Consider the following 16,467-nt stretch of genomic DNA (forward strand, 5'->3'; position numbering starts at 1 on the left):
TTGAACAGGCAAAATCAATGTGAGGAAACCTGTAGGGTGTGGGGGTTTGTCTTTTTCCTAGATGGGGTGTCCATTTTCCACCAATCAGGGGCCACGTGCTTGTATTTATTAGCGGTGCACGCTTAATTAAAGGGACAGAGCGCGAAGGGACGTCCCCGCAGAGAACGCTGCTCCCAGGGTCACGCGAATAATGGGGAGCTGTCCATGTGTTATTTTCAGCGTGCCGGTTATTTAAGTGTTGAGACACAGGACAGATGCTCTCAGAGCTGGATTCGCTGGCTCTGGGTTGCAGCTCAAACCCGTGTCTCTCCGGTGACCCCTGCTGGAAGCCTGTGATGCTCCCCCCCCCCATTTCTCCCCAGCGGGCCTGTCTGAACGGGGGCTGCTTCCCCAGCAAACTCTGGAAACAGAAAACTAGGCCAGTGACATCAGTGAGTTGGCTGTCCTCTGTACCAGTTGCCCTGCCCCCCCCCCCCCCGTGACGCAGCCTTAGCTGGGGAGGGGGGGAGTGTGTGGCGGTGAAAGAGTGACGCGGGAACCGCGTGGCAAATGCAAGTCACCCTCCTCCGTGATATTGCTACGCAAAGGAAACTCCGTCAGAGGCATTGTGGCTGGAGCTGCTATAGAAATACAGACTCCTCACTTAACGACCTAGCTATTTAACAACCACCCTGACTTATGACCAGCTCTCCATCTGTCGGTATTATACGCTGTACGAGAACTTTGGTCGAGGAAACAGCAGCTTGGCATCTCAACGCAAAGCATCTCATCTCGCATCACCCTCTTTGCCTCTTTCCCACAGCCGGTCAGTATTCACTATAGTCTTGCAATCTGCAAGACTACATATCTCATATATAAAGTATTACAGTATATTACAGCTGATATCCTCTCTTCTGTTTCTTACAGTATACAGTACACTACTTTATAAACATTTATACTAAAAATGTTGTAAATGTAAAGGTGACATTAAAACAGTATCTAAAGTTGGCTGAAAAAAACCCAACTACCAGTACAGTCTGCTTGAAATATTAAGGAGCTGCTCCTCGATTATCGACCAATTCGCTTAACGACCTAGTTGTAGGAACAGAACTCGGTCGTTAAGTGAGGAGTGTCTGTACGGTGATGTGAAACTGTAAGCACGCCCCAGGGGGACTTCTGGGGACAGGGAAAGGAACCCCTGACACCATCGCAGAATTAAAGGACATTTGCATGGCTTGGGCAGAAATCGCTCCGGGTCGATGCAGCAGACAATTATGAGAAAGAAGTAATATCTGGCAAAGGAGTCAATAGCAGGTACTGCATGTGAGGATGTACAGTACTTACTTACCCTGCAGAGATAAATTACATACCTGTTAATTTTTTAATTAAATTTCATTAAATAAATTATTTTGAAGTCAGTGTCATTGTTTTTTGTAGATTACATCGCCGCTATCTGTCAGAACTCTTCAAATAAAGATTAAATATTTCTTTGGCAAAGCATATGGGCAGTGGTGGCCTAATGGTTAGGAAAGTGTGTTTGTGATCGGGAGGTTGCTGGGTCAGATCCCCACCTAGCAAAGTACTGGTGCTATGTCACATATGGGTTAAATTCAGGGGACACATTTCATTTTTCTGTGGTGAATCCACAATCACTCACTTCCACTATATTGTAAATGACAAAATTTTCCAAGGGGCATACTTACTTTTTCACGACTAAAATCCAGGAAAGTAAGTGGCTGTGTGATGGGCAAACACACATTACCAGATTCTAGATGCAGTCTGTGGGTTTATCCCTCCATTCCTCAGAGTAAAATGGGTTGCGGTCACTCTCTTCTCCATTAGCAGTGTCGCTTTGATGCCTGTTTGCCTCTGCTGGTGCTGGAAAGCGTGCAGACAGATGTGAGACCCACATAAGGGCCAGATTCCTGACCCGATTTAAGCTCTGTGCATCAGGGGCAGCCTGCACTCCGATCCGGATGCCTTCTGGGGCAACCTTTCCTCCTGCAAATCTTCTACTAGCCTTGTAGACCCAATTCCTATGAAACTCCTCAAGGAAATTGCACCACTGATTAGCACTACTCTGTTAAACTTGTTAAACTCATCTCTTAGGCTTGGATATGTTTCAAAACCTTTTGAAAAAGCTGTTATTGGACCTGTTCTCAAGAAACTAAATCTTTAACCTAGTGATTTAGGAAATTATAGACCTAACTCAAATCTTCCTTTCATTTCAAAGATTCTGGAACAAGTTGTTGTTCATCAGCTGTCATTTTTCCTACAGAAAAGAATGCCAATTAATTATATCTGTCTGGCTTTAGACCAAACCATAGCACAGAAACAACTTTAATCAAAGTAATAAATCGTTTGCTTATGGCTTCTGACCGTGGCTGTATATCTTTGTTGGAGTTACTAGACATAACTCCAGCATTCAGTACTGTGGACCATAATATCCTCTTGGACCGACTACAATCTGTGGTTGGCATTAAGAGGAAAGCTCTCTCTTGGTTGTACTCTTATTTAACTGATCGTTATCAGTTTTTCTACATGAACAATGAATCTTCCAAGCCCACCGAAGTCAAAAACGGTGTCCCACAGGGATCAGGGCGGGGCCCGCAACTGATTACTTTATATATGCTACCACTCGGTAACATAATTAGAAATCATGGTATTGGGTTCCATTGTGATGCTGATTGATACATAGTTTGACAACCTCAACCTTGGTGGTCTTCCTACTCAGCTTAACATAGTTGTCAGGGATCTTGGTGTCCTGGTTGATTCAGATCTATGTTTCAATGCTCATATAAGAAGTATTACTAGAACTGCGTTCTACCATCTACAGAACATAGAAAAGCTTTGGAAGATGCTCTCCTTTCATGATGCAGAAAAACTAGTACATGCCTTTATAACTTCCAGACTAGACTACTGTAATGCCCTCCTTTCTGGTTGCCCATCTGGTTGCCCATCTGCCCATCTTCAGCTAGTATAAAATGCAGCAGCCAGAGTTCTTACAAACATTAAAATATTTGATCATATTCTATGACCTGTACTATGCTCTCTTCACTGGCTTCCAGTTAAGTCTCGGATTGACTACAAAATACTGCTATTAACTTATAAAACACTGAATGGCCTTGCACCAGAATACCTTAGAGATCTACTGGTCACTCACAACCCTCCTCACTTGCTTTGATTTCTTTTATAGAGCTCATCAGCTGTGGAACAGTCTTCCATCAGATGTATGAGATTCTGGCTCACTCTAAATATTCAAGCCTAGACTAAAAACACACTTGTTCAGTTTAGTCTACAGGGACTCTAGTTCTAGCTCTAGCTAACTGCTCACTCCCAGTTAGACCTATAATGTGAGGTGTAGAGCTGGGTGGGGATCGGTGCCATTGGCTTTGGATGAACTGAACTGTCAGTGCTGTCACTCTAGCTTCACACCCCCTTGTTGAATTGGAGTGCTGACATTTCAGGGACTCCCCATGCCTGTGTTCCCACCTGCCTCTCCCTCCTACTTACGCTGCCATAGCCACGTCTGCTGGAGCTTACATACTGCACTCACCTAACTGTTTGCACTGCCTCTAGTCTCCCCTACTTTAGCTAGCTGCACATTTTATTTCCCCAACCCCTCCTGGGCTGTGCTCATTGGAGACCCCAAAATCTCAGCCCTTCTGCCTGTGACGTCCCTCCTGTCTGCCCTGCCGCTGTACCACTGTTCATCCTGCCATCAGAAGCAGCACATGTGCCTGCCTGCATTGAAACTCAAATCTTAAGATTTAGACAGTGTGAATTGGGACTTTTGCCATCTTGCCCATTTGACTTTGGCTTCCTCTGCTGGCCCCTGGAGGATGGGCTCCCCCTTTGAGTCGAGTTTCTTCCAAGGTTTCTTCCTTCTTGGGAGTTTTTCCTTGCTACTGTCGCCTCTGGCTTGCTCACTGGGGGCTTTGGGCAGGGATAATGTAAAACGCTTTGAGACAATGTAATGTTGTGAAAATGCGCTATTTGCATGGGCATAAATTACAGGGGGATGGGGGGGGTTGTAGCCCCCCCAATAAATCAAAACCAGCTAATACAACCCCCCAAATAACCATGTTTCCCTCGTAATGGGTGGAGACCTCAACCCCCCCAATGTTCCACCCAAAGTTATGCCCTTGGCTATTTGAATTGAATTGAATTGAATTGAATTGAATTGAATTGAATTGAATAGTGCTGCTTCAGGGTGAGGTGGGTTCGAGCTCCGCAGGAAAATTTCCTGTCTCTCTGTGGCGTGAGTTTACTACAGGCAGTTGTGGGGCCTCGGCTCTCACCATGGTGACAACCGTCTTGCTGGATAACAGCCATTAGGGGTGCCACATGCATGTTCTATGTGAGAAATCCCCCCCCCCCATCACATGTTGACAGACACCATGTAACCAGCGTAACAGGGACTGTTCAAAGTGAGAAAGTTGATCCGGAGTAGGAGCTTTCTTGGAGTGTTTACGGCACCCCTTCATATCTGCCTCCTAATTAGATCATAATTAAACCGCGGCCTTCATGGGGGGGAGGGAAATCAAAGCGGGGCAGGACAACAGCGGATTGAAAGATCTAGAACTTTCCTCTTCTGGTAATGAAGATGCTGGGGCAGCAGTGGGGTTTGGAAGCAATCAGGACAGCAAATTGGAAGGCTTGACTTTCCCTTTGTGTAATGGACTGGGCGAGTCGGGCGAGGGCCTCTAATGAAGGGATTTAATTGAAACAGGCTGAACCCCCCCCCCTGGCAAGAAGGCCCCATTGGACGTCTCCTGGTATCGAGATAGATACCTTTTTCTTTAATCACCTAGATTAGTCCCACCCCTCGCCCCGCGGTCCTGCCACATACACCCTGCCCCCCCCCCCCCCCCCACTTCAGTTGTGCCCGACCTCGCACGTCAGCCGAGCCGTGACAGATGAGCCATCATGTTCCCCCTCCTTTCGCTCTGCCGAGTCGAGAGGTGTCAGATGATCGGTGCTGTAAATTACCCCGGTCTGGCAAGCCATCAGAACTCCAGCCTGTAGTCCAGCGCTCTGATCCTCAAGCTCATGATAATGGTGACATTTCTGAAATCCTGAACACTGAACACATGAGTAGCTGTACAAAGGGAACTCCATTAACCCTGGGTCGGAGATTTTGACTCATGACTGCCCCCTAGTGTGTCCAGGTGGAATGGGAGCTCGCAGTGGCCCATTTTGGGGACTCTCTCACTGGGCTGCACCTTTGCTGTCTCTGCCCGATTTGTACCCCTCGCCTCATTTCCTGCCTCCCGGCGCCATGTTAAGCTGCACACCGGCACTTTGCTTTGCCACGTTGCGTCTGATGGATCCATCCCAGGCGTCTCTTCTGTCCGCCGGACTGTGGCAAGCCCCAATTACTCTGGCAGCCAATCACAATGAAGGGGGACTGTTAAGAGGCTGAATGCACCACACAGCATTAAACGTCAGTCATCCCCCCACTCTGCCTTCCCTCCTTATGAAGGGTCTTTTCTTTTATATCTTCCAGTGGGCTTCAGAATTGCTGTCTTTGTTGTTGCTTTTATTCTTGCTTTAAGTTCTTAGTAAAAGACCTGAAAAGTCAAAGCTCACCCAAATATAGGTGATGATGGCATATGTGGACGGCCTCTCTCAGAGGCATTTTAATAACCGTTTTATACAGAACAGCGCCCCCTAAGGAATGAATGAATGAATGTTACACATATAAGTACATACACACACACACACACACACATATTATATAAATGTTTGTATACATCCAATCACCTCAGTTTCTCTCTAATCTACTTTGTCACTTTTAACTTACCCAGCTATCTTTATCCTGAGATATTTGGTGGGGGGCATACGTGTATTCTTGATGAGCTGCCCCCCTAATCATAACCCCCCTCCCAGATTAAAAATGGAGAAATTAGACTTGTGCTCATGAACCTGTGTGGGTGAGCCTGGCTTATAGGATCTTTGTGGTTCCTTCTAAATTTTCATCCACCCCAGTTTTATTAAACCTAATCCGCCTTTTTCTGCCCCGCATCAGTTGTTTATGCTTCTGGCTTCTGCATTTGGTAAAATTCAATTAAGCTGAGGCGCTCTGAGATGTTTTGTCATCCGTCCTCAGACCTGCAGCATGGAGAAGTGACTGACAAACCAACGACTCAGAAAGGAAGAGAGAGATAGAGACAGAGAGAGAATGAAAGTTTTCTCTTCTCAGTTTAACAAGCAAAAGGGTAAAGCCATAAAGCGCTGACTGAAAAGATGAGGTCAGAAAACAAACAGGCTGTGACCATGAGTCGCGCGTTTTTATGCCATTACAGACCTATAAAGATCCACTTTTAAATGCTTCCCAAACAGATGGGAGATGGCTTTCAGGCCTCTCGGTAGCACATTCGTCTCCCTCTCTCTGCTGGTCTCCCTCCCTCTGCTGGTCTCCCTCCCTCTGCTAGTCTCCCTCCCTCTGCTGGTCTCTCTCCCTCTGCTGGTCTCCCTCCCTCTGCTAGTTTCCCTCCCTCTGCTAGTCTCCCTCCCTCTGCTGGTCTCTCTCCCTCTCCTAGTCTCCCTCCCTCTGCTGGTCTCTCTCCCTCTGCTGGTCTTCCTCTTTCGCCTTTTCCCCGCATTATGGTCTTTCCCAGTGCACTAGATGTTCCTGCCCAGAATAAGTTAGCTCTCTAGCTTTGTGACTCTTTTGTGATTGTGCCAGATGCCTCCTCTGCATTTGCGTTACTCGGATGTGGCACTAGGAGTTGAAATTTGGGACTAAAGCCCTGCATGAATCCGATCGAGCCATGAATGATTTGTTTAACTCAGCTGTTTTAACAGCCTTGCTCTTAAGATCCTAGCAATGGTCCTGTTCTTACTGTAAAATTATAACCAATACCGGGAGTACGACGCCTGATTCATGACACAAACAACCCGAAAGCTGGTTCTCTGGACTGGAAGCAGGACTGTGGTGTAGGTCACAGGAAATTCTCGTGGCTGAATGTGCTGCTGTTCCCTGAGGAGTCCTCAAGACACGGTCAGGCTTGGGGGTGCATTTGATTGCTTCCCCCATGGGTGTATTAATTTGCTGTTTCTGTGTCCCGCAGTCCTGCTGTTGCCCCCTCACCCTGGACTGGGGTCCCAGTGAGGCTTCAATTATTTAAGCCAAACTGGCTTCAAGCGGGTAATTAATTGTCAATTAAGGGGCTACATTAGCGGTGGCGTCAACAGCTTGCGATGGAATGAAAGATTTGGAGTAAGCCTACATCCTGCTCTAATTACACACGTCCCGTTTCAAATCTCTGCTTAAAACTTATCATTTTATGCCCATTAACTATTTTCCACTGGTTCTGGCCATTACTCGAATTGAGAAACTTGGGCCATTAACAGTTTGAAGGGGGCTGGAGAACCTGCCCTAAACATCTGAAGATATCCTGGATGTGATAATACGGCACTAGTCTATTGGCCTTGAGATTAAAGCTGTATATTTTGTAGAAGAGCCTGGTCAAAGAGGTGCATCATGGGATTGCACTTGATATGACCCTGATAGTTGCCCGAGTTGGTCTCTGGAAACTTCTGGCACTCCCCACTCTTTCTGGGGGGATGGACAAGCTTGTTTATGATTTCATAGTAATATGTAGAGCAGTAAATATGTTTCTCCATGTATTGTAAAAAAAAATACATAAAATATCCATCCATCCATCTTCCATTCTGCTGGGTCACAAGGGCTCTGGAGCCTATCCCGGAAGCAATGGGCATGAGGTTGGGAACAACCCTGGATGGGGGGCCAGGCCATTGCAGGGCACACTCACATACCTATGGGCAATTTAGAAACTCCAATCAGCCTCAGCATGTCTTTAGATTGTGGGTGGAAACCAGAGTACCGGGAGGAAACCCCATGACGACATGGGGAGAACATGCAAACTCCACACACATATGACCCAGGTGGAGACTCGAACCCAGGTCCCAGAGGGGTGAAGCAACAGTGCTAACCACTGCACCACCATGCCACCCCCATAAATAAATATACATAGGAGTAAATAAAAATTTGGCAAAGCTAAGCACTGTCTTCTGATGACGTCGAAAGCTGATGAGGGATTCCTACTCGCATCTTTGCTTTGGCGTGGCAAGAGAATTCATGGGTGATAGTGGCAATTGCAAGAGCAGGGCCAATTAGTGGCTAGCTGTGAGTGTGGGCCTGTTTATGGGCTAGTTGAGTGTGAGACTGCATAGCAGCTAGCTGTGAGTTACTGGCTAGCTGAGTGTGAGACTGCTTAGCAGCTAGCTGTGAGTTTGCAGCTAGCTGCGAATGTGGGCCTGATTAGCAGCTAGTTTGAGTTACTTGCTAGCTGAGTGTCAGTCTGTGTAGCGGTTAGCTGTAAATTAGCAGCTAGCTGTGAATGTGGGCCTGTTTAACAACTAGCTGGGAGATACTGGCTAACTGAGTGTGACACTGTGTAGCAACTAGCTGTGAGTTACTAGGTAGCTGAGTGTGAGTCTGTTTAGCGGCTAGCTGTGAGTTAGCAGCTGGCGGTGAATTAGCAACTAGCTGTGAGGACAGGGCCAGAGAAGTAAGGTCAGAGTTGGGCCACGCTGCTGTTCGTTGTTATTCTTATGGAAGAAAATGGATTAATTGATACCTTAGGAGCATTTGAAGGAAAGTAACTTCAAAAAAAAATTCATGGCAAACTTGGACTTCCTTTATCAAAAGAAGGAATTGTTTGGGAAGACCCCTGGCCTTTTAAGATGTGATGTGAAGATGTGAACCGGCTGATTCCGGCAAAGACTCTGATAGAACGTTTAGAGGCAGATCTGCAGAGTCTTAGCCACTGTATACGTTATTCGCGAGTCCCCATCGCTTTTATTACACTCCTAATCCAGTTACCATGGTAAATCACTGGAGGGTTTATGTCATTATAACTGGATCACATGCGCAGCATTTATGGGATGCCGTCACGTTACCTGACAGAATGAAGGATAGCTCAGCCATAATCAAAATACCGCAAACGCTCCATGGCTCGGCAGCACGGTACCCTCCTCCCCAGCGGGCGCGTTCGGGAGGGGCGTGACAATGGCACGGACCCCAGCGGGCGCGTTCGGGAGGGGCGTGACAATGGCACGGACCCCAGCGGGCGCGTTCGGGAGGGGCGTGACAATGGCACGGACCCCAGCGGGCGCGTTCGGGAGGGGCGTGACAATCGCACGGACTCGCTCGTGGGGGAAATTACAGAGGGGGCAGCTGGCAAATTAAAGATCTGGATCAAATTCTAATCGACGTAGTCAGCGCTTAATCTGTTTATCTGACTGGTGAAAAGGAAACTCGCTTGGGGGCAAGAGGGGGGGGGGGTATGTGTGTAATACGCTTCGCCCTGCCATTAGCTAGCTGGGGGGTGCCATCCATACGCAACAGACACCCCGTGCATCCCCGCAACGTTCGATTTCTATAGATAACATAAATGCTCCTTCCACACACCCCCGGTTGCTCTTAAAATAGCTCCTGAACGTTGTTATTACCGCGTTGAGCACTTGAGTGGATTTTCCCCCGGATGCCCATATGTTTCCATGTCTGTCGACTCAAATGGTGTTATTTAGTAAACATGTCGCCGCTCAAAGCTGCCGAATCTGGGCTAGGGGGGGGCTGTTTGTATAGGTTTTTAAGTTAATACTGGGGGTGGGATGCTTCAACTCCCCCCACACAGGGTTTGTTCAGATCTGCTGCCAGTGAGTGCAGTCATGTGACCCTCCACTATCTGACTGTAGTGAAAGGAAGCTTTAAATTGTGCCCTAAACCTCTCTGTATGTGTTTATCTCATAGGGCCACACACATCTATGTTTGAAGAGGCTCCTTTAGTTGCAGTGTTTGGGCTTTAAAATGTACCACTGATGGTTCTTTATACAGTAGCATGTGTAGCAGTTTATTGGGACAGTTCAAAAAAGAAAACCTATATTAGGAAACTCAAAATATGGGCGTGGCCCCTATAAATGGAAAAAAACCTGCTGCTGCAAAACTAAAATAAGCCTTAAGACAGAGCAGACACCACTAAGACTGCCACTCCTGACCATCAAGCATGTACCTCTCTCATCTGCCACATCCTCGCCACCCAAACTCACCTGGCTAACAAACACCCTTTACGGCACAACCATGTGGTCAAACCATGTGGTCAAACCATGTGAAGCTCGCTAGACTTTAATGAGCAGCGTTTTACAGGTACTGTGTCGTTGATGCCTCTCTGTCTGCTGCTCCTTCAACATTGCAGAAGCGTTTGAGGAACATCTTCGCCATGCTTTCACACAAAAACGGTTAGGTTAGAGTTAGACCTGAGGGACATTAGCAAGGCTAAACGCCAGTTTGCATCTTATGCCCCAGTGCAATAGAGAAATGCCAGCACTCTCGTTAGTGATGAGCAACTCCCAGCATGCACCGGTGCTCTGGAGCGCGATGGATCCCTTCTGTTCCCACGGCGACGGAGTTTGTGCTGTTTCAGCTGCTCCGGTTGGACCGCGTGCCAGAAACGTGTCACAACAGTCTGAGTAAGCGGCTGCTCGGGGCCGCGTCAACAGCACTCTCTCCCCCCCCCCGTCTGCAGTACCGCCAGAGCAGATGTTGCCTCCCCCTCACATTCCGCTCAGGCACAGGTCAGAAAAAGGCCTTCGGAGAACGAATACGCCCTCACTTTTTCTGTACGTAGCAGGTTCGGATGGAGATACAAGGTGCAGGGTGGTGGGATTAAAGTGCATAGAAGTTCACCCCTGGATGCAGCCCAGTAGGAAGTAGGAAAGCGGCTATGTTTGCAAACCTCGGTCACGGTGGGTCTCTGAAGCCTAAACATGCGGTGCTGGGCTCGACATACGAGTCAGCAGCTTTGCATAGTGGACAAATGCTGTTTCCAGGTAATCCTGCATAAACAATGCAATGGGATGATGTCTTCATACTATATAAACCACAATGCCACACTTCATCACTTGTTTTCGGCTCTTTTTCCATCATATTGGGTTTGAAAAAAGGGTTTTGAGGCACGGTTTAGCAGAGGCACTGACGGGTCGGAACATTCTAGAAATTTAGCAGTAAATTTGCCGTTTCATACACCAAGTCTGCTGTGGATGCATGGCCCGCCTTGGTAAAATGTTCCAAAGGCAATACATTGAGGATATTTTTATTAAAAGCGACAGAGGAAAAAGTATAATTTAATGGTCTGACAACGTTCTGTGAAAGACTGTAAATCCATCTGGCGGGTCGCCCTGCAGAACACGCAGAGGTCTGCTCACTCACTGGCATTAATAGAGACCGAATGTTTTATTAAACAGCCTCCACTAAAATAGATGATGGAAAGCGTGTGTTGGGGGGGGGGACCATTTCAATCAGCGCGCAGATGAAGGGGGGCCATTCGGTCAGGATGTTTGGACGTCAAACTCTGAGCGGCAGCTCTGAGGGGAGCACGGCGCCCCCCAGTGTCCCATTCGCCTTTGCCAGCGGACACCGCGCTTGCTCTGCACGTGCATCAATGCATACTGGGAGTCCCAGGCGGTGTGAGTGGCCACCCATTTTGGAGTATGACCCCCCCCCCCACTCTCCATGCCAGCAGCCGTCATTCTGGGAGCCAAGTGAGAGCTGGTAGTACACAGGTTTTCAGAAAGACCTGCCAAATGACAATGTGCCTGCAGGGGGCGCCATTGTCAGCCTTGGCCTGTTATCATTCGTTTTTCACTGAGTGGCATTGCTGGGAAAACCTCCGCTGGAGTCATGGGCGACGGTTTCACGTGTTTATTTCGGAATCTGAAAGCTTTTTAAGCAGAGGGATAATATGATTATTCCGTTTGTGTACATTCTGGGCTGGTGACGTAAGAGACTGGGGCCTGTGTGGCTTAGAAAGAGAGGGGGATCATGCCAGGACAGGGAAAGAGGGAGTGAGAGAGGGAAAAAGGGAGAGAGAAAGAGGGATGAGAAGAACATGACGCCAACTTTATTCCTCTCCGCCGGCAGCTGGTGCTGCCGTGCCTCCTCTTGGGAGAGATTTTAGGCCAGGTTCAGGTCCAGAAAGTACAAGTTCAGGTCCAGAAAGTACAAATCCAGTTTTGTTTTAACCAACCAGTTGAGTACTCTGTGACTGTGACTCTTTATACTCAACTGCTTGGTTGATGATTAGTTTTGTGAATAACTCCCCCAACACTGTCCATACATCCATGGTAATGCGCACATGTGCCCCTCCCCTCCACATGACCATGTTTCTCGCGTTTGTGGCATCTGCAGGATGTGAAGGTGTGACCGGGTGTGTGATGCATTTCGACAATGATGCACCAAGATTGAGCTGTTTCCGGGCTCGTTACAGAACCTTATCTGCAAAGCCATAAAAGAGGCAATCATTTAAACAAAGGATCAAGACAGGAGGAGCCAGTGTATGCAGACGGCATGCTGGCTCTTTCAGCTGCTTGGATGGATGGATGGATGGACAGATGGATGGATGCAGACAAATATTCATCCATCCATCTTCCATACCCGCTTGTCCTGTGCAAAGTGGCAGGGGTCTGGAACCTATCCCAGAAGCTATGGGCACAAGACTGAGAATAACCCAGGACTGGGTGCCGGCACTTTGCGGTAGACAGTAACAATAAATGATAAACAGTAACAGTGCAAATAATGTCAGGGAAAGTATTACACAGAATTCTGTAGATAGAGCTCAGTAATAAATATTAATGATTTAGGTGAGTTCCTCACTGGCCATTTCGTTTATCGTCTTTCCTCTTTTCTCTCATGTTATATGTTACTCGGACTAGCATGCTATCCCCCTCCCTACATGACAATTACGCCACTTGTACTGCATTTGCACTTTACATCAATACCGTGGAAGGATTTTGCATGTAACTTAGCACAATTCATATTATGCTCATAGATATTTTATTGCCTTTTCTAACAGTTTTTTTTTTCCTCTATTTTATTATTCATCTTAACTTTTTCCCTTATAGTTTTGATATGTTTATGCACAGTGACGGGGCTGTGTTGCCACAATAACATTTCGCTGCCATTGTACTGTAAAGTTGTGCATGTGACAAATAAAAATCTTGAATCCTGAATCCCTGGTGACCTTATATTTGTCTCGTGTTTTTGTTCCCCTCAGGATGTGAAGTCCACTTTCTTTCAGTTTGGGGCCTCCATCCAGCAGGAGGCGCTGTTGATGCTGAACATCATGGAGGAGTACGACTGGCACGTCTTCTCCATTGTCACCAGCAAGTTCCCCGGGTACCAGGACTTCATCAGCATCCTGAAGAACACGGTGGACAACAGCTTTGTGGGCTGGGACCTGCAGAACACCATCACGCTGGAAGCGGTGGATGGCGACACCAGGACGCAGATCCAGATGAAGAGGATCCAGTCGCCCGTCGTCCTGCTGTACTGCTCCAAAGACGAGGCGGCCTACATCCTGGCCGAGGCCCGGTCGCTGGGTCTCACCGGCTTCGGCTTCATTTGGATCGTGCCCAGCCTGACCACGGGCAACCCGGAGATCACGCCTGATGAGTTCCCCTCGGGGATGATCTCGGTCTCCTACGACGACTGGGACTATCCCTTGGAGGCGAGGGTGCGCGACGGCCTGGGGATTATCACCACCGCAGCTTCTGCCATGCTGGAGGAGTTCGGCGACATCCCCGAGGCCAAAACCAGCTGCTACGGACAGCTGGAGAAGACCAAGCTCCCGCCCAGCGCATTGCACAAGTAGGTTTGTCTCTCCCGAGCCTGGCCCATCCACCTGGAGGTTTACACGTTGGCTGAATCTCTTAACTGCTCATAAGGTCTGTGTGATGTACCGTGTAGATCAAACGCTCAAAGACACGGTACAGTGTTCAAGCCCCCGATTAGGATATGAAAGTCCTCCAGGTTTGCCTGGGTAGGCAGAGGATGCAGGGATTCTGGTGTGTGGTTCAGCTGGTTAGCACTCAGAAGGTCGCTGGTTCAAATCCCGTTGGTTCCTTGAGCAAGGCTACTAAATTGCTTCGTTTTGGATAAAATAAAATAGGGAATGTTTCGTTTAAAGTGCACGAGTGGTTCCCCTCCCATCTTGAACCCAACGCCAGCAATGGGGTGGTGGATGCTGCATCGGGGTACTAACAAGCCTGGCTCTTCCCTTTTTCAGGGGGGGGGGCAGGGAGGGGCATCCTGCTGGGACAATTATCAGCCACATTTATCATTGTGCCACCGGCCGTTTCCACCCAGGTGTGTGGGTCACATTAATCCCACAGTGCTAGCAGACAGTCGGTGAGCGGGCCGGGCATCGCCGTGGAAACAAGGCCCCACGGGCACTCTGTGAGTCTACAGCAGTGGCTGGTATCACACCCCGCAGCTGGAGACGATACAGGGCCTGAAAGCATCGACGATGGCATTTACAGCACTGACGCGGTCTAGGGGGCAAGCTGACGCATGCTGCAGCATTTTAGGACATTTCAGTGAATTATATTTACTGTACGTATTTCGGTAAGTAAAAAAAAAAACAAAAAAAAGCAATTACCATCCTAGGCAAACTGCTGCATCGAGACGGAGCGGGAGATGAAAGTAACATTCTGGGTGAAATTCTGCAGTCTCCCCATTTTTGGGATGACATAAAATGAGGAAATGTGGGACTTGCTGCTCGGCTCTGGAGAGCCCCTCGTGTGAGGGACCGTTACAGCTTTCACTCTGTTTTGGGGGGGGGGGGGGGGGAATGCAGCATCGCTCTGATGGTGTAAACACAACCCAAAGAGAGACGCCGAGCTGGCAGTAGTGTGCCTCGCTTCCCGCCTCTCTCTGCTGACCGCCGCGTCCCCCGGGAGTCCATTCTGGCAGTAAAACTCCAACTGAAGATTTCTTTTTCCAGATATTTCGCTTTCTACCGATAAAGTTATGAATTTTGAATGTCTGGAATTCATTGACATATAGGATAGGTTTTTTTTGTTTTTCGAAGGAAATCGAGACATGAAAGTTACCTGCCATGGTAACGATCTCCTCAACACGACCATCCTGAAGCAAGCTGTCGATTCCTGCCAGTGTCGCAAAAATTCACTAAACAGGCGGGCAGCTGGGAAGCTGATAAGTGACGTGAATCAGCGTCGATTGTGGGCATGACCATCAGACACAAGCCAGCCTCTGGCAAGGCTTTCTGTTTGCGCTCGCCAAATCTGGCAAGTTGGACCCGAGTGGGTCAAGGATGGAGGTCGCAAATGCATGGGGGATCCGGGAGGGGGGGGGGGGGTTTCCTGCAAGGCATTCCAGTCACAGATGTCTGCTGATGTCCACAAGGTGGCCGAATGTATGACTCACATCTGACAGGAAGGCAAACAGGATGTGACACGGGGTGTGGAGGAAGGGGCGGGGCTTTGATCGGCTACATAGGTGGAATAGGATTGTGGGAGATGGTCAGAGTGGGTACGAGAATCAGGCTCTGAGAGGGTGCTCTGGGTCTGAGACAAAACAGTGAGGCACAAGCAAATGAGTAGAGGCTCTGTGCCTTATACTGTACCGACTGAAAGTGGCTGAAATCATAAATAAATCCATTGGAGGCTGATAGCTGACATAGAAGGATACCACCCCGGAGCTTGTGGTTTGCGTCGTTAGTCACATGACCGTCCCACCTCCCAATTCCCAATGCCTGAACCTGCTTCCAGGACCACCCTCTGTGGCCATGAATCACATCCCGCTTAGCTGCGAAAGCAGTGCACTCTGGGATACTTTTTCCGAGCTATTGATCGATTCGTGTGTGATTCATTTCAGCAACAAAATTACAGACGTATACAAACCTTGGACTTATACTGCATGGAAATATACCGCTGGTCGGCAAATGCAATTGTCGCGGTGAGTTTCATAAGACTGTAAATACATAATTGCGATGTCTCTTTGTGGCTCTTCACCGTTGAGAGCTGGGAAGCTTAATAAAGTTGCCAGCAGAGAGACGGAAATCGAAAGGGTGGGAGAGGATTTGTCCGGGGAGCGGCAGGTGAAGGACATGTTTTTGATGGATTATTCCTTCTCACTTATTCGTCTGGAAGTGGGAAAGTGTCTGTTTTGCAATTTACAAGGGGCGGCATGTCGAGTGAAAATGGTCCCATCTCCACCAGCTTCTTCAGCGAGATGCAATGAACGTTCATCTGGATGAGTTACCGATTTCAGTGACTGAACCTCTGTCAGTCTGATTTTTTTGATGTTCCGAGGCATATTGTTTAACACCCCATATAGCCTTGCCGTGTTTGGCTTGGGCAGATTCCCTGATAACATCAGATATGTGTTTGAGTGTTGCCAGCTGGACAGGAACCAGTTCAGCCTGCTAGACGGGCCTTCCTTTCTGGCTCGAAGCCGAGTACCATCCCCATAAGGACCCCTGAACCCCGAAAACACAACTGACTCTGCTTAAGATGTTCCACCAACGCCATGCATTTTTCTAGGCGAGTTCTTGAAACCTATCTCCTTTCTGAAGTGCCCCCTGAATGACTTTGTGGTGTTTAATTATGTAGAACAAGTAGATTTAAGGTTTAAGTGAAATAAAGCATGACCACAGGCTA

General features: G+C 48.2%; 1 protein-coding gene across 2 annotated transcripts in view; it reads left to right on the forward strand.

The window, feature by feature from the left end:
• The window catches only part of grin2aa (glutamate receptor, ionotropic, N-methyl D-aspartate 2A, a), a 103,126-nt gene that overhangs the window by 49,505 nt on the left and 37,154 nt on the right, over window positions 1-16,467 (forward strand). For both annotated transcript variants that reach the window (XM_023821673.2, XM_023821672.2), the window contains exon 3: window positions 13,062-13,654. In XM_023821673.2, coding sequence (XP_023677441.1) covers window positions 13,062-13,654 — 593 coding nt within the window. The remainder of the gene's footprint in view (window positions 1-13,061; window positions 13,655-16,467) is intronic.

This window comes from Paramormyrops kingsleyae, chromosome 22 (genome assembly GCF_048594095.1).
Source record: "Paramormyrops kingsleyae isolate MSU_618 chromosome 22, PKINGS_0.4, whole genome shotgun sequence".
NCBI lineage: Eukaryota > Metazoa > Chordata > Actinopteri > Osteoglossiformes > Mormyridae > Paramormyrops > Paramormyrops kingsleyae.